The 26,581-nt window shown below is 33.7% G+C and overlaps 1 protein-coding gene across 7 annotated transcripts in view; it reads right to left on the bottom strand.

The window, feature by feature from the left end:
- Mtd (TLD domain-containing protein mustard) overlaps positions 1 to 26,581 on the bottom strand; it is a 132,119-nt gene that overhangs the window by 74,626 nt on the left and 30,912 nt on the right. For 2 of the 7 annotated variants that reach the window (XM_083100545.1, XM_083100546.1), the window contains exon 2: positions 25,065 to 25,774. The exons of 3 other annotated variants lie outside the window; for them this stretch is intronic. In XM_083100545.1, coding sequence (XP_082956671.1) covers positions 25,065 to 25,204 — 140 coding nt within the window. In that variant the 5' untranslated portion in view covers positions 25,205 to 25,774. Of the gene's footprint in view, positions 1 to 7,399; positions 7,657 to 9,353; positions 9,413 to 25,064; positions 25,775 to 26,581 lie in introns of those variants that run through there. 2 more of the 7 variants (XM_083100548.1, XM_083100544.1) reach the window with 2 other exon arrangements.

Genomic DNA, 26,581 nt, shown 5'->3' with positions numbered 1-26,581 from the left:
GCTACTGAAATCATAAACGAGACTATCTGTTTCCATTCGAAACATGACGAGAAACACGAAGCTTCTTCTTTTTATATTTAAAATAAAAAATGTTTATCTCTTTTTCTCTTTCTCTCTCTCCCTTTCACACAATAGTAAACGTATATAAATTATAGAAATAATTTTGATTTATGATACAAGTTTTATACTTGAAATGTTCGTTTTAAAAGACATTGATTTAAATAATATGATTTAGTTCAATTACCAAAGTGTTATAATTTAAAAATTGTTAAGAATCTGTATCATATTCTAAATAAAATGTTATTAATAAATTTTAAATCTGCATTATATATAATAAAAGTCGAAAACAAAATTTCTTCTTATCACCAAAACTTGTCTTATTTAATTATAACTCAATATAATCACTATATCGATCAAGAAATCGTAACAGATGTGTCCTTGATGAAGATATCTGATCGAATTAAAAAGCAATACGTAAATCAGTTATGTCAAATTTCCTGAAAGCAACAGCGTCATTTGCCAATTTCGACCGATAAGTCACGAGCATATTTTGGTGGAGCGTCGCGATAAAAGTCGCTTATTTTTCATCGCAATACGTTACCTGCACGTTCGTCGTTTCACAAATTGGAGCATGGCAAATTGTACCTACCTCGAAATGGCAAATTGTACCTTCCTATGCGGCCATCGACATGTTCGATAAACGTACCACGCTCGAAGGAGTAAACTGATGAGAATGACGAAAATAAATCGATCTATTTGTTAAAATGTCTTTTCAACTTTAAAATATACGTACATATAAATTTAAAAATAAATTTAATAATCAAAAACTCAGATTAAATTTTGTATTTAAATTCATTAAAAACAAACGCCGAACTTTTAATATCCAATTATGAAAAATTTTTATTGACTTTGTGAGATACAATGTTTTTACGATCATAAAAATTATTGCAGATAATCCAATAATAAAATAATATAACTATCACCTTCAGAATTTATATATACTATTTATACTATTTTAATTTTGAATTTAATCACGGATTTGGAAAAAAAGTATAATTTTTTTTATGGATAACTAAAAGTAAATATATATTTTCAAATAAGTAAATATATTATAACGCATTTTCCGATCATATAAAATCGTATCAAGTTGAACAAACAGAAAGATAGAGTAACGGAAAACTAAAAAAACGTAAAAAATGATATCTTCCGTTATTATGCCTACGTATTAAACGTCATTCTGGGGATATTATTGGGCAGACCTTCGTGAACTTTGTCTGTAGGTAGGATAAAAAAGATCGGTAGAACTCGTAACAGATCTGCTTGGTGCATCTCGTCATAAAACGGCGATTTACGATTCGACGGAATTATAAACTTTCATCTCTAAAATTTGCGCGAATATGTGCACAGTCGGATAAAAGGATATTTTTTCCAATGGCTTTTCGTGATTAAGCGAAAGTTGACATTTTCATTGTTATTCAAATATATTATATAATATATATAATTCCAATATAATTGTTAGATTATCTTTCACATATATACACACTTTTTTATTAGTATATCTAGCGAAATATTTTCAAAAGTCATGTAAAAATGTATATATAAAAATTTGATTTCATAAAATGTGTATTTACTTACGTTAATTACAGAGGTTGTGGGAATTATATTGATTTTAATCATTAATGTTGATACAAAAAGAGAGAGAGAGAGAGAGAGAGAGAAGAGGAAAAAAGGAGAAGAAAAAGTGCAATAGGTCAATATAATAATACCGATTATATCGTTTACCATCGATTAAATAATTGAAAATCGATAAAAAAATCATATATATGTTAGTGAAAGCCACTAATAAAAAGGGATTTAAATTTGTTTTGCTAATTGTTAAATTTTTTATCATATAATCTTCGTTCATAATTATACTTCAATAATATGGATAATCGAATCCTCAAAATCCACTCTCGATACAATTTTTCTTCTGTACGCTATTTAATAAAAATTGTAAGAAAAATTGTTATCTATTATTATTGGCTTGATTGAGTGATTATACACATACACATATACCATTATTATATTATTAATTGTCAAAGAGAACAATGAAAAATAAATAATATTAATATTATTATACATCTCTCCTCTCTGATTTAATAAATATAATTGATTCTAGCTTCGAATTTACGTATCTTAAATAAATATATTTTCCAAAAAAATATTACATATTACACGAGCTTAAAATTAATTATCTATAAAATTTTATATATAATTATATATAATTTTATATATCATGAGACAAAAACTTATTTAACATTCTGCAACGTTTAAGATAACGTTTATATACAGTCATCTTAATAGATCAAAAAATGTGTTCTTTGAGTCACATGATAAAAACTGCGTCATTCCTTATGATATCACATAATAGAAAACCACTTGTAAACATTGAATGGCAATTCCAATGTCTCATTAAGATATTGCCATCCCGCGGGTGACGCGCTGTTTGCAATAAACGAAGGGTGAAATCGCTCGTATTTACAATCGGAGACTGCTTGTTCGTGTACGTACAAAGAAGAATTCGTTGTCGCTACCACTTCTGGAGACCTCGAGAGAGAGAGAGAGAGAGAGAAGGAGAATTCCTTGTTCGGATTATCAAGAGTCCTTATGTTAGTCGATAACGAAATAAAGACAAAGAAGCATCCAGCTGCTTGAGAAAGCCTGTACCAACTAGCATCGCTTTCTGCTTGACATTCCGCACGTGCAACACTTGTCGAGGAATATTAATGACAACGCATCACACAAAAGTATGAAAGGTGTGCATTATAATGTTGCATAACAAAAACGTCCAGCAAGACCTTGTAATTATTAGCAGTATCAACATAACGCTCATTGATGAATCCACGCAATAAGAGAAAAAATTTTAAAAAAATGCCGGTAACTCTTAATTCTTCTATAATCATCTCTATCGTAATTTGTAAAATTATCAACTGTCATTAGTAATTACGGGTATTAACAAGTTAATCTCTATTATTTTAACATGTTTAATCTTAATCGATTGTTTGTATAAGATATGTTTTGTATATGATTATATCGAACTGTATCAATTTATAGTAATTTATTGATAGCTAATCTCAATGTACAGCACTTAAATCTTGTTTCTAATAATATTTATGACTAAACATTTTCTCACGATTTCGCTACGTTTCCCTTATGTATTTTAGTGCACAGAAAATAACATATTTTGTAAAGATTGTCTGGAAAGATATAAATACAAACTCAAAAATCACAATTCATATAAAATATAATTCATAAAAAAATTCTATTCTTCGAAAGAGATAAGATATTGTTCTTATCATAGACATTATATTCTTAAAATAACTGGAACTTTGTGTTTCACTATAATACTCAAGTATATAATAATATATAATTCTTAATAAACCTTCCTTATTCTTAAAATCGAAAGTACAATCTAAGTACTAATTTAGATTTCATCTAGACAGCGATTACTTCAGCAATTCTTATCGTATTTGCTACTGATAATTAATCTAAGAATGACCGTATCTTTTACACGCAATTTGTAATATAACGCAAATATGAAAAATTTTCTTGCTCGCGTATGATTTATATCTTCATTTATTTGTGCAATCAACCGACAATTCATTCAGGTAATGGATTTAAGATTATTAGGATAGATTTCTCTTATTATATGGTTGTCACGCATCACAGCAAGTCCAGTATATTTTTCTTTAATAGCGTACACAATACACCACATACAAACATGCAAATTCCAAAATAGTATTTAAAATATTAATTATAAAAAAATTGCTCACTTGAGATATTCACTTTTTCAAAAACATGTATTTTTTTCCTACAAATTCCAGGGAAAATTTTCCATCAAATTTAATTTAATTTATAAAAAAAGATATAAAAACTTTTAAATGGAAAATATTTTTAATGAAAGGAACGATTTCAAATAAGAAATTTCAAATTTTCGAGTATTTTTAAAATGTATATGTAATTTACATGTACGTATATATTTTTTAACGAATGACTTTTAAATATTTTACGAAATAGCTTGCAACTTTTTGTTTTTGCATATCATCACGTCCGAGAAAATATCCGTATTGTTTGACGCGTAAACAATTGCTTAGGATTTTCAATCACCTCCTCTTTGAACAACTGATTACAATAAGTATGCTGGTCACATAATATTTCATAAAGTATTCTAACCACAGCTTATTCCAGACGAACGACCGGCGTTCGCATTGCATGTGTAACCACGCAATCGAATCTTTCCACATTATTTATTATACTTCGCATAATTAATGGCTCCAGCGCCGATTGTTTTATACGATTTTGATGTCGATGTGATTTATTTCGATCTTAAATATTCCGCCGGTTTTGCCTTCCATTCCACTTTAATTGTCGACGCGGATGCGACGCGAGCATAAACTAATGCTGATTGGCAATGTGCCTGATAGGAAAATCTTAATTGCAATATTATATATGCATGGTATGCTACTTTCGAAACCACCGTGAAATTACCTTTAGATACAAATTTCAAATATTCTAAAGCAGATTATGTGGATTAGTAGTTATTTAGTTTACTGTATCCAATAAAACCAAAATGTACGATTAGACTTTACTAGAGAATCATACATCGATTTCTAATATTAATTTTGAAACAAACAATTTATTTTTTATAAATCAACTTTTAAAGAGAATTATATCAATATATTAAATTAATTTAAAAGATATGTAAAATAATTTATCTCATATGTTCTTATATATATATATATATAGTGCATTGTTTTCAATAAATATATAAATATATAAATGTATATACATATATACTATAGTAAAACTAGAATTATTTTTGTAAGAAAAATGCTGATTTATCACAATTATTGGATATTTTCTTTTTGTTAATCATTTTTTTATTTTTATAAAAATATTCTGTTTTTAACTATACGATTAGAGCGATAAAAGCAACGTGACAAATGAAGATTATTAATTCTTACAAAAAAATTAGCAACATCTGACACGGATATTATATGCAGGAAAATATTTTTAATAACACATTATACATAACGCGTATCATATATCGTGCCACTATGCGATACAATCTAAACTTGTGTTAATTTAATCATCATGTTACGAGCTAATTAAAACATAATTGAAATTGACCATATAATTATTCGTACCGTACTGTAAACTTTCGCCAACACCTTTTTGCGCGTGTATCAAAATTGCCAACAAAAGAGATACTCGCAATTTTGGTCCCAAATTAACGACACGCTAATAGAAACTTTACGTACGTAATTAAATACAATTTATAATTATAAGGGTCGGTTAATTTCGGGAAGGATTTCCCTGTTTCCATCGCGATGATTCTTTTTCCCGACCGCTATTTTCCTAATTAAACGCAAATATCAAGCTGCGCGTGCTTAATTGTTATTTCACAATTTGCCTTGATTGCATCTTTAATGCCAGAACCGAATAAAAGCCAATTAAATAACGTATTTGCACTCAAACGATTGTGTAATAATAATCAACGTCGATTTCGTTATTCGTTTGTCGATATCGAGCTGTAATTATTATGGCGTTTAAATTGCTGCATGAGCGATGTGCCGTTATAAAATTTCGCTAAATGTGATATAAAAATGCGAGAGCAAAATGTATATATCCTTAAATTAATAATCCTTAATTAGTAAATCCTTACAGTAATAATCCTTACAGTAGTAAATTAAAAATTAAAAATCAAGCGAACTAAAAATATGGACTTCCCAATTAATTTCCTCCGTAACTTTTACGTGTTGATTCGAATTTAAAAAATCTAAACTACGTGTTTCAAATAACTCTCGCATAAACTTTACGATGGATCTCTGAAATATTTCTTATTTTGACAGCCTATAAAATGCTTGAGAAGGATTGCTCGAGAAACGAGATGTTAAACTTCAAAAGCTTCTATAACAAACAATGTTTCAATTGTAAGTCGATCACGAATATCGTTCGACAGAATGGAATTTTATATAACTAGCCGATGCGATGCTCCCTTGCTTTCCTTTCAAGGTTGATAGCACTTGCCTGAATCGATTATCGCTCAGTACGCTTCGTTGAGTGTGAAGAAGATTGGCAGATAGGATTTGTATTAGTATGCAACGAGAATTCTCGTTCTCTTCAACGAGAGCGATAACGTAAAACTCAAAATACTCGATTACACAGTGACCGAAGAATTTGCTATCCAAAAAAACACATCAGTTTTACGACGTTTTCAGACACTTGAGAAATTTTCCCGAAGAAGAAACAATATGGACAATACAATCCCTAAAAAAATCAATAGGCAGTATTAAATATAAAAATATATATTCAATAGAATATAAAGCGTTCGATTATGCGCTTTAGAAAAAAATATTACAATAAAAAAATAATTCTATTCAATCGCGTAAAGTAAACAAGTCATTCCAAACTGCATCTGGTAAGATTTATTATGCATCTCGAAGATGAATACGTGTCATGAAAAATTAAATGGGTTTCAATTATTTCTCAGAAGATATATTTGCAGTGTCGTTTCAGAGAAATTTGTCTATGTGTCTAGTTGAAAACAAAAACAAGATAGTTCGTCATAGTTGCTTGCTCTATGTTAGCTATTAATTAAGAAAATTTCTAGGTAACTTTGCTGGATGTCGCTCTGTCGATAATGTCTGAAGAAATATTCGCAAACCAACGAGATGATGTAAAATGGAAAGTTTGGCGCGGGTAAAATCGCTTTTAGCGAAATACTGATGGCACTTCGCAGCGACTTCTTTGATAACAAGATGTCAAAAGGAGCACGTTTGATAGTAAATTATGGACTAATTATATAAGTATGTAAACATCATGAATTTATGGGTCAAGGCCTCGCTTATCATTCACTGCGATTTGCAATGCGATACTTTTCCATCGTTTGGAAAAAAACACGAGCAACATGCAGTCTCGAGGCTGCTGCTCGTGCCAACAACGGGAGCGCAGATAGGTATGCAGAAAAAAAACGCATATTGTGCGTGCCAATTGTGCATTATCATGGACTTTCTAATTCCAGTCGATGCGATCGCTCCCTTCTCAACTTTATTATCGAACGCGAGCTTGTTACGTCTATGATGTAATTGAATACACTATCGATCTTTCGTTAGAAATAACTTTGTTAAAAATATTCGGCCATAGGAATGTACGAAGAGAATTTATTTGTTCGTCCAAAAAAAAAATCAATAAGCAAACCCGGCGGAGCCAACACAGACAGGCATCGAATTAATCTTAATCTTCGGTCGACTTTACGACATCGAAATAAAACTTTCGATTCCCGTCTGACCTATTTATCGGACTCAAGGCGTTCGTTCGGCTGCATTAGCCGCTTGCAGTCTTAAAATATTGAGCGCACCTTTCCGGATGTTGATAAACATCGACGGTATTAACGTCAGTCCGGCCGCAATCATCGACTTTAACAAGGGGCTTATTCCTGCGATCTCTTGCAGTTTTCATGGAGCACCAATGTTTGAAATCATTGGCGGAACGTCGATTCGAACGCGAACGCGTTCCTTCCATTGTGTCGAGGAAATGAGCTATCGTCCAAGAAAGATAAATGCCTCCTTCCACCCCCTTTGCTTCTTTCCGCCTTCGTTGTTTCGAAACTTTATGGTTAAGATAGCCATCAGACTTCTTGGACCATATACTATCGGATTGCGCTTTTGTGTGATCTACAAAGTACCAGAGGTTTCTCGGATGTCTCGAACACTCTCCAAGCTAAAAGATTGAAAGAAAATTTCGAAACAAGGGTTGACCACGTTCATGATTCGTAAGTTTTATCTCACATCTGATTTTATGTTTTAAATCAATCTTGTAGAAGTTACAGATTTTTGAAATATATAAGATAAAATTCAGAGCAGAAGTAAATTAAACGTTGCCTCTTATACGAATATCTAACTCACTCTTGCTCTAAATAATAAATATCTATACTAATAATATACTAATAATATTGTATTATTGTAATTCTTTCTCGTATTTGTAAGCATAATTATTTAATTGCATAAACATGTTTGCAATATTTTCAATTGACATCGAAGAAAAAATTGTGTATTTATACGTCAATTATATTTATGAAAGCAATACATCACGAATATAAGAGAAATTCGGAAGTTATCGTGTTTTACTTCGCTAGACTAGAGTGATACACGACATTGCTAAGGATATAGGCCTAGATACTGCTATTTTCCGCATTCCTTTCATCAGTAGATATTTATATGAGACGTAAGAGATGGTACGTAAGAGGTTCCAAGCTTGCGATCATAATACGAAATGATCTCATCATTTAATGTACCGGTATCAATTATAGAGTGGGACCGAATGAGATCGAAAATAGATCGATGCAGTCTGCCAAAATTAAATTTATGAAAACTCAAGCAACCCGCATGACTTTGCTTATACGTTACAACGAAAATACGATTTTCTCGAATTACGCGATCCGCGCAGATTCCTATCGCGCCGAAAATATATCGCCGTGGACGATTTGCAGAAACGATATCCAGCAAACGAACAGTTTATCGGTGAAAACGGTTTGTTCGATCGCGCTGCAAGTTCGCTCGTATGTCTTGTTCGATTTCATTTGTGCATGTAAGCGAAATCTCCCGTTTGGATGAAGATGTTTACGCGCATTTTGCCAAAAAGGTCCCCACCTTTCATAAACGCGATGAAAACTCGGCGCAATAAAAGTTATTGATCCTTGTGTATATTATTCTCAAAAAATAGGTCGACTCTTCATCAAATTATAGTGGTTGAATTGAATCGTCGTATCGTATCATAGCAACGTATGTTTATACTTTCTGGAAATTAAGATTGAACTTGCTTACTAAGTATATCATAAAAATGTATTACAAATCCGCGATACACACAAGTGAACCCACACACAAGTTATCTGTGTAATATAAATTGTTTGTCTTCTATTGGAGAATTTATATCTACTATCTAAATATTATCTTTCGTTTCTAAAAGCAACATTTATTTATACATCGCAATTTCATTGTTGCGTAAAACACACTTAGTTCAATAAACCTAGTATATTTTGACCTACAATAAGAATTTATAATCTAAGAGATCAAAACTCTTGTAAATTATAAAACTCATTATAGAAATTGGTTTTTTTAGCGCGATTAATCCAGTTTAACTATCTTAGCATAATTTTTATTTAAAAAAATATTTTTTTTGTGTTCAAATGTATGCTTTTAACTAATCGATTTTAAGTACGTGCATTACGTGCGCTTTTTATCACAATAATTACCTCATAGTTGAAGAACTTACTACGTGAAAATGCATAGATTTCAATTGTAAAGAATACTTACATGCAACATATCGTTCTGCTTAGATAGATATGAAGAAACGGCATAAAGATTACTCACCTGTAAAAATAAGAGAGACGAATTAAATAATTATACATATATAAGTAAATGTATGATATTTTTTAAACAAATAAGTAAATATTTAATATTTTGTTAAATTTTTTTCATCTAAATATATCTACGTAAAAATTAATAGTAAATACAAATTTTCCTTATTTTTCTTTCGATCACCAAACTTTCTCAAAATAGATGATTTATTTTTGACGCTTGACATTCAAAAGGATTAAAAGTCGCCGTGCGTGGTAGCATTGAAAATTTCCTATAAAACTTTTTGCACTCAAAGCCTTTCGTATGCAAGAGGTTAATTAGAAAAGTTAAATAGAACAAAATATGTAAATTATGTTTAACTCTTGGCAGTAGCGCCATTGAAAACTTCTGATAAAACCCAAAGTTTTACAAGAGAGAGACTTTAAATTCCTCTCGCACCATTTAAATTTTATGCGTTCTCGAACACGTTTCTTACAATATAATTCTTTGCATCTTTCTTCAACTCCTACGTGATTGTTATGCTCTTTATTAGCCTTAGATCCTTAAAGGAGAAGAGAAATATGCGTTGAATATTTGAGAATCTGCGAGAAATGTTCGGAAACGTTCTCGTTGCGATGCAAGGCAGATCGATAAATCGCAGAGCAATTGTTTATTGTTTGCGCGACGTCCATGACTATATTTGTTTCTCGCAATACAACGGTTTTCGCAGCCACGTGTCCGTCTCGAGCGCGCAAAACACGAGCGCAGAACGTGCGTTATTGTCTCCTGCGAGGTATCGCGCGCGTGTTCCCTTTATTTTTGTCGGTGCTTTCGCATCGGAGATATGCAAGGAAGTTATTCGCGTCCACCATTCATCCTCCCACGCTCTCGACACGGCTCGAGCCGGGAAGCCGAACGGAGGAGGAAGAGGCGGCGCGAAATCATCCTGGTTTTTCGAAGGAGAAAAAGAGACATTCGATCGTCCCTTCGTTGCAATGTCCAACTGCGCTGATAAACGCTTCCGATCGCGCGGATAAAAGCGCAGTAGTCGCCATCGTTTTATCCCGTCACTTTGTATTCATAGCGCGCTGCTCGCCGTTTTTCGGTCGCTTCCGTTCGACGCGCAGAAGCGTGACGAATTCCATGAGTCGGAGAGGCGTCGAAAGCACGATTTGGATTCATTGGCACGGTGATAGAATTGAAATTTATGTTCGAGATAACGCTATTGCTAATCGTAAGATGATAGTGCGCTGGAATAATTGATGAAGAAAATATTTGAGTATCTAGATAAATTGATTTTGAGATCTCATATTTTAACTCTTATATATGATGCGATAAATTTTAAATAAATTTTAAAATGTACATACAATACCGATAAAAAGTATTGCATCACTCCCAAAAAATACAGAAAATAAATGAATAAGTTTTATATCTTTTTTTCTCTTAGCTGTTTTGTTTCATGTTCATAAAAAGCATGAAATATAATTTGATATTTATAAATGTTTTTGTTGATTATAATAACGAGAAACCTTTCTATTTCCATAAGTGATGCAATACTTTTGGTCGCTATTATATTTTCGAGTATTATAAATATTACGTTTTATTAAGAGATATTTTTTAAATATTTTTTATATAAAAAAAATCTTTTTAATCATTTTGACAAATGTCATACTCGCTTTATTTTTCGACTATTATAATAAAAAATATATTGTCATCCGAAAAATTCATCGATAAATGTGTAATTTAAAATAAAAACGAGCTCTATTTTACTGCTTATAAATGTAATTTATAATAAAAATTGTATTTTATATCACTTATAAATGTAATCCACAATAAAAATAAACTTTATATTCTATATCACTGCTAATTAAACTCATCACTTAACGACATATGAGCACTATTACACCAGCGCTAATTAGATATTCCTCTAGTGATAGTAATCCCACAAGGCCTTTAATTCTCCTTTCTTTGGTAAATACGCGAACCGCTTATCTTTCCAGCGAGCATTTTAATGTTCTTCGCAAAGAACGAAAACAAAACAGCGAGAGAGAGAGACTGCAAATCCTAACAATGCATAAAAGATAATGTTATTCCGGTTTTCTTATGCGGTAGAAGTCGCGCTGATATACGATACAGCGCTATGCAGTATGCACGACAAATCGCACAAAGGCCTGCTGGTAGGCCTGTTTGTCGCGAGAGTACCCTTGAATGGCAAGTCTCATCCGCCAAGCCGGATGAAAGGGTTGTTCGAAATTGGAGTACTTCATCAAGCCGACTACAAGAAGGTCGCGGATTTTCGCGATTATCCGGGCAAACTACTACTACTACTACTACGGGACAATTATCGACTGCATCGGAATTCTTGGCGAAGTCGACGAAGAGCCGATCGACGACCGTGGACGAAGAAACTCATCGGGACGACGAGCAACGACCGGCCGACGAGGCGGAGCTTTCTTGCATGCATGATTAGACGAGACTTGTAAAACCTGTTTGAAACCCCATGGACGCGTTCATGCGAATTAAAGAAAGAGAGACGGGGAGAAAAAGAGAGAGAGAGAGAGACTCGTTCATTCAGGTGTGTCTGGCTATAAATAGAATTCCCGGAAGGCGGCCGCAGCAGCCGATCTTCTTCTTACAGCAAAGCGCTTCTCAAGCGACATGGTTTTACACTTTATACACGATGCTTAATCAAAGATTGTAACTCGGTGACAGCGATAGAACTTTGGTTTTCCCAAGTTTTAGATGTAGGAAAGTATGCTTAATTTTGATAATGGAAACGTTTTATTCAATACAAACTGCATTTTTTTGCGTATTTATGAGACATCAAAATCTATAAAATTACACTAATTTCAATTACTATATTTCATATTAAAGAAACTGAGCACATCTTAATTAGTCGCTGACAAGAAGACAAAAGAGAAATTTATTTCCTTCTTTTTTGTCTTTTTATCAGTGAAAATATTTATAATTCGCTGTAAAAGAACAGCTTTTCACGTCACATCATATACTTTGGATCAAATAATAATGATGATCCTGAATAGGATTTTTCAAATGATAAAAATAATTCTAAATAAATTTTTCCTAAATACACAAATCCTCTAAACTATTTTCCTTTAATATTAAACGACACGATAATTCCGTGTCGCATTATATATGTCGGCCACATTATTTAACTGCATGCGATATCGTGTAAGATAAAATGCATTGCATTATTTAGTTCGTACGGATATAAAATCAGCGCGCATGCAATCGCTGCACGCGATTATCGTATTAGCGAAAATCACCGTAGTACGACAAATTGTCTGAAACGTTCGCGCATAAACAAAATCTGCGATCTCAGAGAAAAATATTGTAATACAGCCAAGTAATCGTCATTGATGATCCGCTCTGATCGGAATCAGAATCCGACGAGAAGATCGAAATGCTTAGAAACGGGATCGCGTGATCAAATCGCTCGTAAACCACTTTTAGAAGAGTCACACGGCTCGTATGTATTCTGAAAATTGCGTAAAATCCGCGACCATTAATCGCGACCGTTATTGTGCTTGGCCAGCGAATCGAGAGCTGTCGATGAAAAATCAATAGCTTCCGAGAATCCGAGAAAAAATGTTGGCGTAAAAGAAAGTCCCATTTTACCCAGAAAAATTCCATTTCAAAATAAAAATGTATTTTCCTTTCAAAGAAATGCACGAATGCTTTTCCTTGCAAAATAGAACAAAGAAGAGAGAGAAGTATGTATATATTTATCTCGCTCGTGCGCTCTCTGGACAATTTCTTTTATAAGCGGGACGATAAACACAAAATAATACTGCGATAATATAAACTTGATGGTACAAAAATAGTATCACACACAGAATAATTTGAATCGGAAAAAGATTCTCCCTCTCTCTCCTTCTCTTTCTCGGAAAATAATACTAAAACAATTCGCGGATTGCGTAGAAGAAAAATAACGTGGCAGTAATAAGTAGAAATAGGTAGGCAAAATATGTACATGTGTAAAAAGGAGAAAATATTTTTTATGGTGGTATAAAAAAAAGTTTAAACAAGAAGAGAGAGAGACAAGGAAGACGCGTAAAAAGTGGGAAACCGGAGGCACGGAATACGAAGTACGTCGGACCGGTTGAATCGCTCAAGAACAACCGCATTCCAGAGGATTTCCACAAGACTGTCGGCTAATGCAGCATCCCCTTTGGTGCATCCTGTTTGCAAGATCGCGGGCAACCGCGAGCGAGCCTCTCCCGAACTCGTCCCAAAATAACGAGGACTCTCCTCCGGAAAACTATTTTCGGCGAGCCCAGTAACGGAGCGCTTTTGCGACGAGAAATTGGAGCACGTCATGTTTCAAGGATACGTCCTGCACGTTCAATAGAAGCGAGATCGAACGTCGTAACACACGTCCGCATGCAGCTGCGTTATTGTTAGGTGCCTGCATTATGACAGGCGGCGTTCTTATTCGCCGACGTTGATCTCTATATTTGACATTCCGCGTGAATGAAGGAAATGAGATTGTGTGTCGGTACAACGTGATCGAATTAATTCAATTGATTGACAGTCGTTTACATCTTTCGCGCGTCAACCGTTCCCCCTCCTTTCCACCCCTCCTGCTGCCTTCTCTCACGCTTAGACAGAAAATTTCGAAATCAAATATCCGATCCGCGAATTGAATCGAGAAGATCGGAATCGCGATGCTCTTCGCTTCGCGATTTCGCGAAGACAGATCTTTCGGGCAGATAAAAATCGCATCGACAATTTTGACTTTGCGGACGGGATACGATATTAGAACGCGATGTAGGCGATGAATTTTAATTTTTGTCCGCACGTTAAATATTCACTGGCCTCTCGGCGGAATTTGCACCGCGACGCGGTTTTCGCTTATATTTTATTTATACCGCGATTTGGCCCGCGCTTCCCCGTTTCGCCTTCGTATTTTTCGAATAAATAAAGCAACAATCCTTCACCTCGTTGCTAGCGCAAGGAATATCCCATAGATAAATCATAGTTACAAAACGCGTAGCCTCGTACGCGTAATTTCGTAAAAAGGTGACCTATTTAGATAAAAGTTACATTTTTGAAATCATGATACATCAAGATTAATATTTTCGTATATTTATAGAAAGATATTTGTAGACCGTAGTTTTTTGTCAATGCTGCTTCTAAAAGAGACAAAAGATTTAAACGCGCATTTAAAATACCTTGTACAATTGCACACGTTACACATATAATTATTCTCGACAAAAACAACTAAATGAAGTAGGAAAATGTAAAACGCCCCACGTACACGTGCCACGTGCTGTGGTTTTACAAATTGCAACAAATTATCGAATTATTATATAACCCAATAGTCCCATCTGTTATAATACATATATATTTGCAACCATCTTTCTATGCATTGCATACATTTTCATCATCCTATCTCACAAGTTCATGGACGCGAATGGATCACGCGCGAGGGCGCGTTTAATTTGTTTACGAGCTCGCGACGCTTGCGAATTGGCGTGTTCGACAATATCAGCAAATTATGCAGCTGCATGTCCTGTATATGTACGCGTGTGCGTGCGTATACATGTGTATTATTATATGCAACGTGCGTCGCAGCTCGCGTCGCATGCCATTTGCGCTCGTCTCGCGAACGACATGTGTGCACCGCGTTAATTGCGTCCGATCGTTAATTCACGAAGACAGATTCGAGATGGAATAAACTTGCATCGCGAAAAAAAATTGTTTCAATTAAATTTATTTTAATCCTGCTTGTTTAGCGCGTTTAATTTTTTATCACATCTTATCTTCATTTTTAATATTTTATATCTTTATTTTGTACATTTATTTGTATTTTTAACATTTCATCTTTATTTTGTAATCTTTTCTTTCATTTTTCTCAATTCTGCATACACACGTTTTAAATAACAATAACATCAAAAATTTGTATTGATAAAATATTATTTCGTAAATAAAAAAAGATGAGTTTTTTTTATGAAAACGAAATAGATTGTAATCTATAAAATTATTATTCCATTAAATTAATTTAAATTAATTAAATCCCAAATGAAAAATATATTATAGGAATCTCAATATATAATATAAACATGATATAATGTAAATTTTTCTACAGAGACTGCTTTACAATCTTATTATTTTTACTAGAAATGCGTTTCAGTATTTTATGTATTTTTTCACGTTAATAAATTCGTACCTCGAAGAGAATTCGCGCTCGCCGCTATAAAATCAATCGCATGTCACGTATGATAGCAATTCGGTCGCGCTTTAACGAGGCTAATTATCCTCGTTAAACGATTAAGCCGTCGTAAAAGAGAGCTTGCATCGTCCGACTAGTAGATAAGATCTAAACGTTTCCGTCACATCAGTGTCGGTCCTAACTCACTTATATAAGAGTTTATTGCAAATTACAAGACACGCGTCCAACTGAGTGCCGCAACTTGCCATCGCTCATCTCGATGCAAGAAAGTCGCATTCTGTCAACATCGAAGACAATATTGGAGCTTAACAATCGTTTATATAATTCAATAGCGCGCGATAAAAATAAAATTTTCGTATTGTTTATTTTGCTCTATTGCTTATAAATCTTTTTATAATATAACTTTGATTAAATTTTAACGTCACACATTTATAAAGACAAAGAGCTAAGAGAGATAGATAGCATCGAGAAACAGCGCGTTCTCATCGTATAACGATATTGACCGCTTTTGTCTAGTTCAATGTTAGGTCGAGTACTCGACCTCAATGAGTCTCGATCGTGACTTAAATGCCTGAGGATCTCATCTCACTTCCGGCCAATCAATGATGAAATAATGTCACCGTGGAATTCATGAAGGTCTCGAAAGCAGCGTCTATGCTAAAGCGAGACAAGCGAATCGGTTCAAACGATGGCGACGGAGAGGCTCTTTCTATCCGAATACGGCCCGGCGATCGAGAAAGCCGTGTAACAGAATCGAATTTCCCGTTGTAAATCTACATATTTATCGGACACAGTTGTATCAGCTGATAACAACAAATAGCGGTCTTGCCATCAAAGCCAGATAGATCGAACAAAATTCCTTCACGCGATTCAAATTATGCAGAAATTCTCGTCGATTAATTTACTGTTTTATCTGTTACGTTTATAAAAACTGAGACTAAAAATAAAATCGTTTTATGGCGACATATTTATCTGTAATAAAAATTTTACGGATTTATTTATGCATAATAGAATATTTACATGCATTATATGATCTTTATTTTATATTTATTGATAAATTGTAAAATACACTATTAATATTATATTTATTATTGTATATTAAAGTGTTATTAAAATATAAAGTTCTTTCATCTTATAAGTCCTATAGAATATATATTTTACGTTGTTAATGAAAGTTTTAATTACGGTAAATATATTTGCGCGAGAATACCGTTATTACATCGGCATGCAAATTATGTAGCTTTGTTAATAAGCCTACATGAACGCTTTGCCAAGAAACAATTTTATGCAAATGTATATGCACGGCATAATAAGCCACTGACCCATATTTTCCCACGGTCAATTGTAAACTCTAGAGATTACGCTTCGTGGTTAGATACACGTGCGCGAATATTCTTCCAGCTTCCTCAATTTTTACGCTATTCCAATATAGAAAATTTAGGACATAACCGAAAACAGAACCGTTGCAGATGACACGTGATCAGCATCCATATTCGAGTTATATAAGTTTTGGATAAAATAAAATATTATATTTATATATATGTTTCGAAATATAATTCAGATTACTTTAATAAAAAGTAGGAAGAAGAAATAATTTTGCAGTATATATTCATTTTTTATTGGATAATTTAATGAATTAGTTAATTATACTTTTAGCTACAAAGGAATAATGTCATTAGAGAGCAGTTTGCTACTGAAAACAATGTAACAATTATTTTAAGCATTATTATTATTATATCATATTGGCTTTGACTGATATCATTGCTTTGATTTTTCCAAGCAAATCAATCAAATCTTACATTTCGTATCTTATCCTTATTTCTATTTTAATGAGTTCATTAGCTTCCTGTACTCTAATTGCAAGGTAGAAGAAGGAAAATGCGCAAAGTTACGGATCATATATTTGTTCACGGAATGAAGAGCGCGCATCAATGCGTCAATGGGCCGTTAAAATGGCTTCTCGTAAAAGTAGTGGAAGGGTCACATTCTCGCATGTGTCTCTTCTTTTTTACACGCTACCATAAAACAGCCGACAACTATCCGGGATTATCCTTCGGGACACGAGCGTTTTGTCGTATTTCTGTTCAGCGCGAATGGCATTTCTTTACGACCCCTAGCGAGATTCAGCAGCGTCAGTCGGAGCGCGTATTCGATTGAGGAAGAAAACTGATGGAAAGATGTCCGCTATGATAACGTCTTGATTAAAAATTGAAATTGATATAACAAGATTTAATTTTTGATGTTACAAACAGAAAAGAGATTTATTATCCGACACAATTTGCGATAAATGCATTAACATAATAAAATTATATGCTTTTCTCAAAATCATGATGTCCCGATAAATCTTTGTAAAGAATAGAAATTTATAGTGTAATAATATAACATCGCAATATTATATTGCTTTATTATACGCATATATTATTATTAATATACGTATACATATTTTTTTCATATCACATTAATTATATTTTATAATAAAACATAATAATTTACGCCAAGCATTGTTTCCTGCATCGTTCCTTAAATTATAAATAACATTTCACTTTATTTGTACGCTTTTATTCACGCGAGCTCTCTTTTTCACGCAAGACAGATTCGTGTTTTTTATTCGCTCTCCTCCCTTCTCTCCCCCGAATGACTGGACATTTGATGAAATACGAGGACATTCGGCGGACGTTGCTCTCTCAATAATCTTTTTGTGCCGAGACGACAGACGCCGTAAGAGATGAAGTATCACGACGAACGTCTCTCTCGTGTGACAAGAGGAAGGCCGACACCGCGTGGAAGGCCGAGATGTTTCGAAAGTTAATAATAACAAAGCACAGATCCAAGAGCAGAGCAAGTACGTCCACTCTTTGAATCCTTGAATCTTTCATTGACCGGCCAAATTGACCTTCCTCTGGACCCCTAAGGACCGGTTTCCTGCTATTGCGAAATTTTTGATCCTCACGAATAATAATTATTTACGTATAATGCTTATGTATAATTAAATAATGAGTAAATGTTACTTTCTCTCGCTCTCTCTCTTGATTATAAATAGTTTAATAAATAAATAATTCAACTTTTTTTTATCTGTAATATTTCATGTAGAAGTAAAATAAACCTCTTAAAATTATCGATAATTATCCAAAGAGCATGTAATGATATGTATAATGAGCTGTAGCACTTTATAATATTCTTTACAATTAATTAACCATATTATATTAATAATTAAGATATATTAAAAATTTTAGAGAAATTCTCCTGAATTAAATTTCCTATGGATTGATTTAATGATTCGAGGAAATTTGTTTTTATAATACTGAAATATTCATTAATTATATATTCAATAATAATTACGTATTAATCGTTATTAACTTGTTAAATATTAATTACTTTTAATCAATTATAAATAAATTATAATTATTAATAATTAATTATGAATCAAAATATGATAAATATTTCTAATAATATATCGATTAATATATTTTACATAGATGATGATATTAATATGTCGATATTAAAAAAATAATTGCTCGAGTCACGACATTAAGCAATACGAGATTTCACTCCGGGAAGTTTCTACTCCAAAATGATTTCGGAATAACTCTCACTTCATCTTATTTCTTGCGGTTTTCGTCGCGCGATCCAAGGGAATTCACGCAATGTTAGAATCGTTTCGCGAGTCAGCGCAACATGAAGCTACGCAACGCGGAATGGAATGCAATACGCTCACGTACGTGCGTGACTTTTGCGATTGTAAACTATGTGAGGATAAACGCGTATACTCTCCGCGATATCTAAACTAGTTTAATACGTCCAATTAATCTAATCGTGCCCGATCATTATTTACCCCGTGCGAGCGCCACTTTACGTAATACGGAGCAGAATCACCAACAATGCTCTCCGTTGCTTGTAAAGACACTAAATTGATTGTCAAAACCATCCTTATATTCTGAAATAAGTAGAAATCTCGATAATTTTACGATCATGTGTATAATAATCAAGTCTTAATTTCTTAATAAACTTTCTACTCTCAATAATCTTGTTATCATCGCTTTCAGAAGTAACATATTTTGCTCTCGACGAAGGAATATTGGAATCATTTTATAAATCATCAAAATGCAATCTTTCTTGGGATAAAGATATAAATTATTTAATCTTGAATAATTTAGCAAAAATGAGAAGCTCGAAAAATAATATGTAGAATAAATATGAAGAGGCAATTAATAAATAATTCGTATTTTTTACGCGATTTCTACCTCTGTAGATTTCGACATTCTCGATTCACTTTCATCTCTCTCCTGATTTACGTTGAATTACGATATATATGCTCTTTGAGTCTGTATATATCGGTCACGATAACATAGGTCACCATTGGAATTAAGAGGACTTGAGCAAAGCCAGGCGTAAATTCGTAAATGGACGTAAATACAACCGCGTGCACATTGATGCTTCACAAACGCGATTGCCTCGTGCAATCTGCATACCTAAGTACACGCGGCGAGTGCTTGTAAACCTACTTGACCCATTTACCCGATGACCTCGTCGCAGACGAGGAGATCCCTGAAGAGAGTATCTACCTAATGGTGCAGGCGAACTTGTTCCTCTTCGATTCAAGAACTCCAGCCGATTATCCCGCCTTTTTCTCTCGTATTTTGAGAAACAATGCTACAACAGATTCATGGCGAACGAGAGTGCACTTCAGAATTATGTATTATACATACTATGCTTCGCGAGCGACATTACTTGGACTGTAAAACAAAGCAAGAGTTTACATGTATTATTTTACGACAATAATAATGAAAGTTTGCCTCAATAGATCTAAGAAAATAATTTTTTAAAAACAAAAATTTAAAATAAAATAATAAAAAAATATATAACAAAAAAATATTTAAAATAAAATATAATAAAAAAATATATAACAAAAAAACATTTAAAATAAAATATAATAAAAAAGTTAGAGGGTTTAATAAAATGTAAAAATCGAGTTTAATAAAGCACATTTTTTCAAATTAAAATATGATATCAGAAATTATATCGTACCGTACAAATGTACGCACATAAGTTTCGACATAAAGTCGACCTAAAAGTTTGTCTGCGCTGGAACTTATAAAATTAAGTGCAAGTTCGCGTAGACTTTAAAGTCACTTGCGAGACATTTCTTACGTTCGACACTCTTAATATTGTTGAGGATAGGTAGATTTCCGGCGAATCTGTTAGAAATAGGTAAGTAGGGTATGACGACGTCATATCCTTCTCACTGTTTCTCAGTAAATCGGTCAGTCAAATCGATTCCACGGGCCAGAGAAACGTTCCATAGCTTAAGAACACGTACAGGAAGTATGAAACGAACGCCCGATAATTTAATCAAGAAAGTTCCGCCAATAGCAATTTATGCATTTCTTGCAGAAGCATCATGTGGGAGATAATTTCATGGAGATCTTAGATACATATCTGTAGTGTAATTCCCAGGACGTTCCCAGAAGCGAATCTCTTAGACTTGATACAAACAGAATGATTATGATGAAGACTTTTTAATCTATAATTCGAATTATATTCATGGACACTTATTTACAAACAAAAATCCAGGGTGAAATATTTCTTATCAGCTAACTGAAATTCTTTTTATTAAGAACAGAAATAATTGATCGTCTCACAAAATTTTATAAAAAGAGAAATATAGACAAAGATAACGCATTACAACATTAATCACTTCTAAATATTAATGATATGATAAATAATGCTAATAAATTGCGAAATATGCAATCTATCACAAGACACTATGTCACTGTTAAAATTAACATATCGAATAATAATAACTTTAATATTCGACTTTTACTGAAAGGAGAAAAATAACCAATCGCTTAAAATAAAAAGGAAAGAAACAAAAGGAGAAAAATGAAACATATCACGATAGATACTGTTTCATCTCATTCGTTTTTTAATCATTCGTTTTTTAATCATCATCATTTCGTAGGGACAATTTTGCAATACCACAAGAGGCGGTAGCGATATTATTTCCAGACAGGATTCGGTCGCCCGAATGTTTTCGCGAAGGTGAGGATCTGGGGAATGTGATCTAAATTTGCGGTCATCTTGTATGCATCATCGTGTATATTGTGGAGAGTATATGTGCGTCGATATGTATCCACGGTATGTAACATACATACATATGTATACATACGTATCCGATAGCAGACGGCAACTACTCGATAACATAGATGCACATCCCGATCGTCGTTGCTATGCATACATGCGAGTGCATAAAGGGCGGCTGCTCCTTTGTTTTTCCTCGATATAAGAGAGGCCTACCAGAACAATCGATATGTTCGTTATAGATTCAAACTCGAGATTTTGTTCGTAACCTTGATCGCCATCGCGGTAAACTTCTTCTTGAGAGGCGAAAGAGGGCAAAAACTCGTTTTTTTTCTCAATATAATATATCTATATGCGAGAAAACAATTTCAATTCTTTTATATAATTAGACGATTGTGACAAATCAATCTTTTTTTTAAACAATAAGTTACAACAAAATAATAAAAATAAAAACAATCTTTTCTGTCAAATCTTTAAATCCTCAGTCTTTGACATGTCCTACGAGACAATCCTGCAAAGTAGTCGATGTCTATAGTAGAAGTCTATTGCGCGCATTAATCAAAGTAATAGAATCGCAACTTTACTAAAAATAGAGAAACTTTTTCGCATGATTTAATACTTTATAAGCTCACAAACGGTTTATATATGAGGCATATATCCGTTCGAAATAAAAATAATGCGAGTCCATGTAACTAATCCAGCTTTGAATATAAAATTACGTATAAAGTGAAGTTTTTGCAAAAATTATGAGCAATTTTTCTTCCGAGTAGTTTATTCGACGAAATACACGTTGTCAGTGGCGAATTAAGATACTTAAGTATATCGAGAGCAAACTTAGAGAGTCATGAAATTTTAAATGCACTCTCAAGAGGTAGCTTTAATAGTTATTTTTCTCTAGATTATTAAAAAAGCAATTCTTATAATTATCAAGGAATATTTACTAAAATAAAATAGAAGCAAAAAATTTAGGTTTAGAGACTCCGAGCGTGCGATAATTCGCTTCTGGCACATATGTATACGTCAAAAAGTGAAATTGGGTCATCGAATAATTATTCCGCGCTAAGAGACGCATCGAATTATTTCATCCGTACGTTTATCAAGCGTTTCCATTCATATCAACGATAAGTGCGCTACATCCACATCAATCGCAACGTCTATTCAAAGTGACTATTTTGTTGACCGAAATTAGGATACGAATATGATGTCTCGGTCGTCTGTTCCCCATGTGTCTCTGTCGTATCCATGACACGATTCGGAAATCCATAATGTATAGTGTATAGAATTATAAACGACCGCTATGTCGCGGTTTGTTACACATTGAATCGGTAGTCACGATAGTATAATTGATAAGATAATAAAATACGCTAACATTTGACTCTCTCAATAAGTCTAATGCATTTGAGTGCGAAAGAAAAGATCATTCGATATTTTTAAATAGACGGCAGAGATTCTTTTGATCAATGACAAATATAATATTGGAAAATAAAACGAATGACGTACGTAAAAGATAAATTTATCAATATTTATAATATTATCATAATTAATGCTTATAATTATGCAACGCTTGAAAGAGAAAAAAAGTCAATATCGTCACTCGAAGATGAGATTACGCGCATAATATTCGACAACAATAATGAAAATGAAGAAGAAACGGCAAAACATCACGGATCGAGACATCGCAAGCTAATTAATTCTTATAATCAACGTCCAAGGGCGACAAAGCGAATAATACGAAAGTAAACTACTCGATCAGTTTATCCGCGCAGAATTTTCAAGTGGAAAAATAAATCCAACGCTCTGTAAAGGGGAAGTGCGCTGTTGGAGACTGCGAAAATGAAAAAAAAAATAAAATAAAATAAAATAAAGCGTACGGATCCCCTGACGATAAAGCAAATAAATGCGAGTCTGGAACTCGAGCACCGGATAATTTATGGTATCGGACGCGAAACTGGCCCAAATCCGACCACTGGCGATTTATGGCGAGGGGTCAGGGTCGTCAGGGGGCGGAGGAACGAGTTCGCCGGCCGCTATATGGGTGATGGCTATTTAATAACTTTCCCTCTCATTTTGCATGGTGAAAAAAAGAAACTCGATCGCGAAAGATTGAATAACGAGTCGCGCGCACGCGCGCGTCGAATATAATTATATAGGCCTGGAGGGAGATAAATCATTAATTCCACAGATTGCTGCGATACTTTTGCACGACAAAAGTAAGACTTGAAAAATCCCCATGACAGCGCTTAACGAATCCAAGACGAATGATCGTAATCATGAAACTTTGAGCCTACGTAATAAAATTAATACGAAAAGATGCACTTTTATCCTTGCGTCACTCTTGTATGTATTTTGTCCGAAAACAATATTTTCAACTTTTAAGCCGCTTTAACGCGATATATCCTGATTCGTTAGATATCGTCGGCTCTTTTGCAAGTGTGCCGATATAATAAAAGTGAATGATAATCAGAGTATCTACGATCGCCATCTGCTGGGCACGCTTTATACTATGCAGAGTGCGGTTTATTCTGTCTTATGGTAATGGCGATTTCACGCCGCTAATTTATTAAAATGATCGATAATCCTTACTTTTTAATATAATATGCGCCATACACTGAATTGGATACGATAATCCGTCTTGAAAAACGTATCGAGGGAAATTCTCGGGTAGAAATTATACACCGGAAATCGAGCTTATAAAACTTTCTACAGTATTAATTGCTTCTTTTTTCGACGCAACGTTGCGTGAATAACAGCGCGACGTTAAGCAGTTACTATTTCTGCAAACAATATGACGTTGCATATCGCGGAAATTATACATTAAATATCACATATAAAATGCTTTCATTGAATGCGAAATATAATGTATCTGAATAGAAAAAAACAAGCAAGTTTCGATTAAGCGCTGCTCTTCAAAATTACAACAAAATCGTGATCCAAACAATGTCTATTAATTCTCGTCTTCATTCAAGAATAACTTCATTGCTCGCCCTCCCCCCCTCTCTCTCTCTCTCTTTCTGCCAATTTGGCAAAATGTATAAGCTTGTAATATTAGATGATAAATAGAAATTAAATTTTTTACACGCTGATTTTTACGTAAATTTACGCTTTTATTAAAATAATCGATTATTTTTAATATTATTTATAAAAATAGAAATAAAAAATAAAAAAGAATTAAAAAATAAATTAAATAAAATTAAAGAATAAAAGAAATACGATCATACATACTCCTCAGCTATCGTTTAGCATTGCAATTCTTGTAACTATGTAATTGTGCCCGTTTAATGGTATAATGGAGTCAGTAGCGTTTAATAACAATCTAAGCCTAAACGTAAGCAATGTGACAAGTAAAATGTAATATGAGGGAGAAAAGATAAATCTAAATTTCCGGCCGTCCTGAAAAATTACGCCAAAATACTCACTGCCAAGCGAATCCGCCGGCGATGCCTTCTCGCAACCGATCCTTGAGACTCCGTTGTCTGGAAGGGACGGGCGGCTCTTCCGGTTTGATGGGCGGCGCGCCGCCACCGCCACCGCTTCCACCACCGGAGAATAACGCCATTCGATCCCGATAACGTTGATCCTCAAATCTGAATGACACCCGCGACACTCGTGATCCTTCTGATCCCCCTACGTCGACAGTCTCATATCGCGCATCGAGGGATCATGATTGAAGACACTGATCTCGAACCGCCTCGATCGAGTTTCAAATTTATTTAAAACCCGTCCTTTCTCTCTACTTGGAGATTCGAGTATTTGATATTTCGATTCAATCCGGGGAAACCGACTCCCGGTTTTCGATCGATTCGCGGCTATCAAAAGTTCCTCTCGAGGATATCGCGAAAGCGCGAAGCGTCAATGATGGTTGCACATCGGAATCATATGCAAGTCAATCGATCCGCGACGATGAACGGGTCGATCGGACCTCACTGACATTACTCGACGACGACGATGACAAGTGTATCGGCGGCACAGACAGGCACGGGCGAGCGCGAACTATATCGTGGCCGAGACGACATCTGATGATGACCGTTGGCAAACGACGTCACTCACCTCTCTCACGTTTCCCTCCGCGTCGCCGGTGCCTCTGACATCGCGCCAATTGCCGCGAACCCCACGGCACACCACGAGTCTACAGGAGCGACCAAATTCGGTTAACTCCTTAATCAGAGTGAAGCGAGATAGCGGATTCGCTTCATGTCATCTGTCTCTCAGGACGCGCGAGTCTCGTTTTAATTATTTGTAAAATTGCTAAAGTAAACGAATCCGTTATTATTCGTCTGACACATAAATATTTAGACGGTTCGCGAAGCTCTGAAGCATATTTAAATAGACGAAATAGTTTATGAGCAATAGTGATAAATTATTTCAAATGTATATGTATGAGAAAAATTTTTAGATATTAATTATATTAAAACTATCTCTTTCAGTATTACTATAATATTCATGATTTAGTTTTTTCCTGATATATCCTTTCATAGATCTAAATATCTTGATTTATTGATGATAATTTTGGAGCATTATTTCTTTAATTAAATATCCCATATTTTTCTCTAATTAAATATATCTTACTTAATAAATTATAAAGTAATTAGAAAATGAGAAATTTGCCGATGCATATTTTAAATCACGACTATTATAACTAATACTTAAAGATATTAATCATTAAAACTAATATCCTTAAATATTAGATATAATAATCGTTTAAAGGTTTTTCCTGGTATATATTTCACAAATCTAAATATCTTGATTTATCATGATGATAATTGATCATTGATGATAATTTTGGAGCATTATTTCTTTAATTAAATATCCCATATTTTTCTCTAATTAAATATATCTTACTTAATAAATTATAAAGTAATTAGAAAATGAGGAATTTGCCGATGCATATTTTAAATTAGAAGATTTTCTTCCTTTTATGAAAGTTTTATAAAAG

The sequence above is a fragment of the Camponotus vicinus genome, unplaced genomic scaffold, assembly GCF_025532165.1.
Source record: "Camponotus vicinus isolate PSW18456_S1 unplaced genomic scaffold, iyCamVici1.0 SCAF_5, whole genome shotgun sequence".
NCBI classification, from domain to species: Eukaryota; Metazoa; Arthropoda; class Insecta; order Hymenoptera; family Formicidae; genus Camponotus; species Camponotus vicinus.
This window is presented reverse-complemented; position numbering and strand designations above follow the sequence as displayed.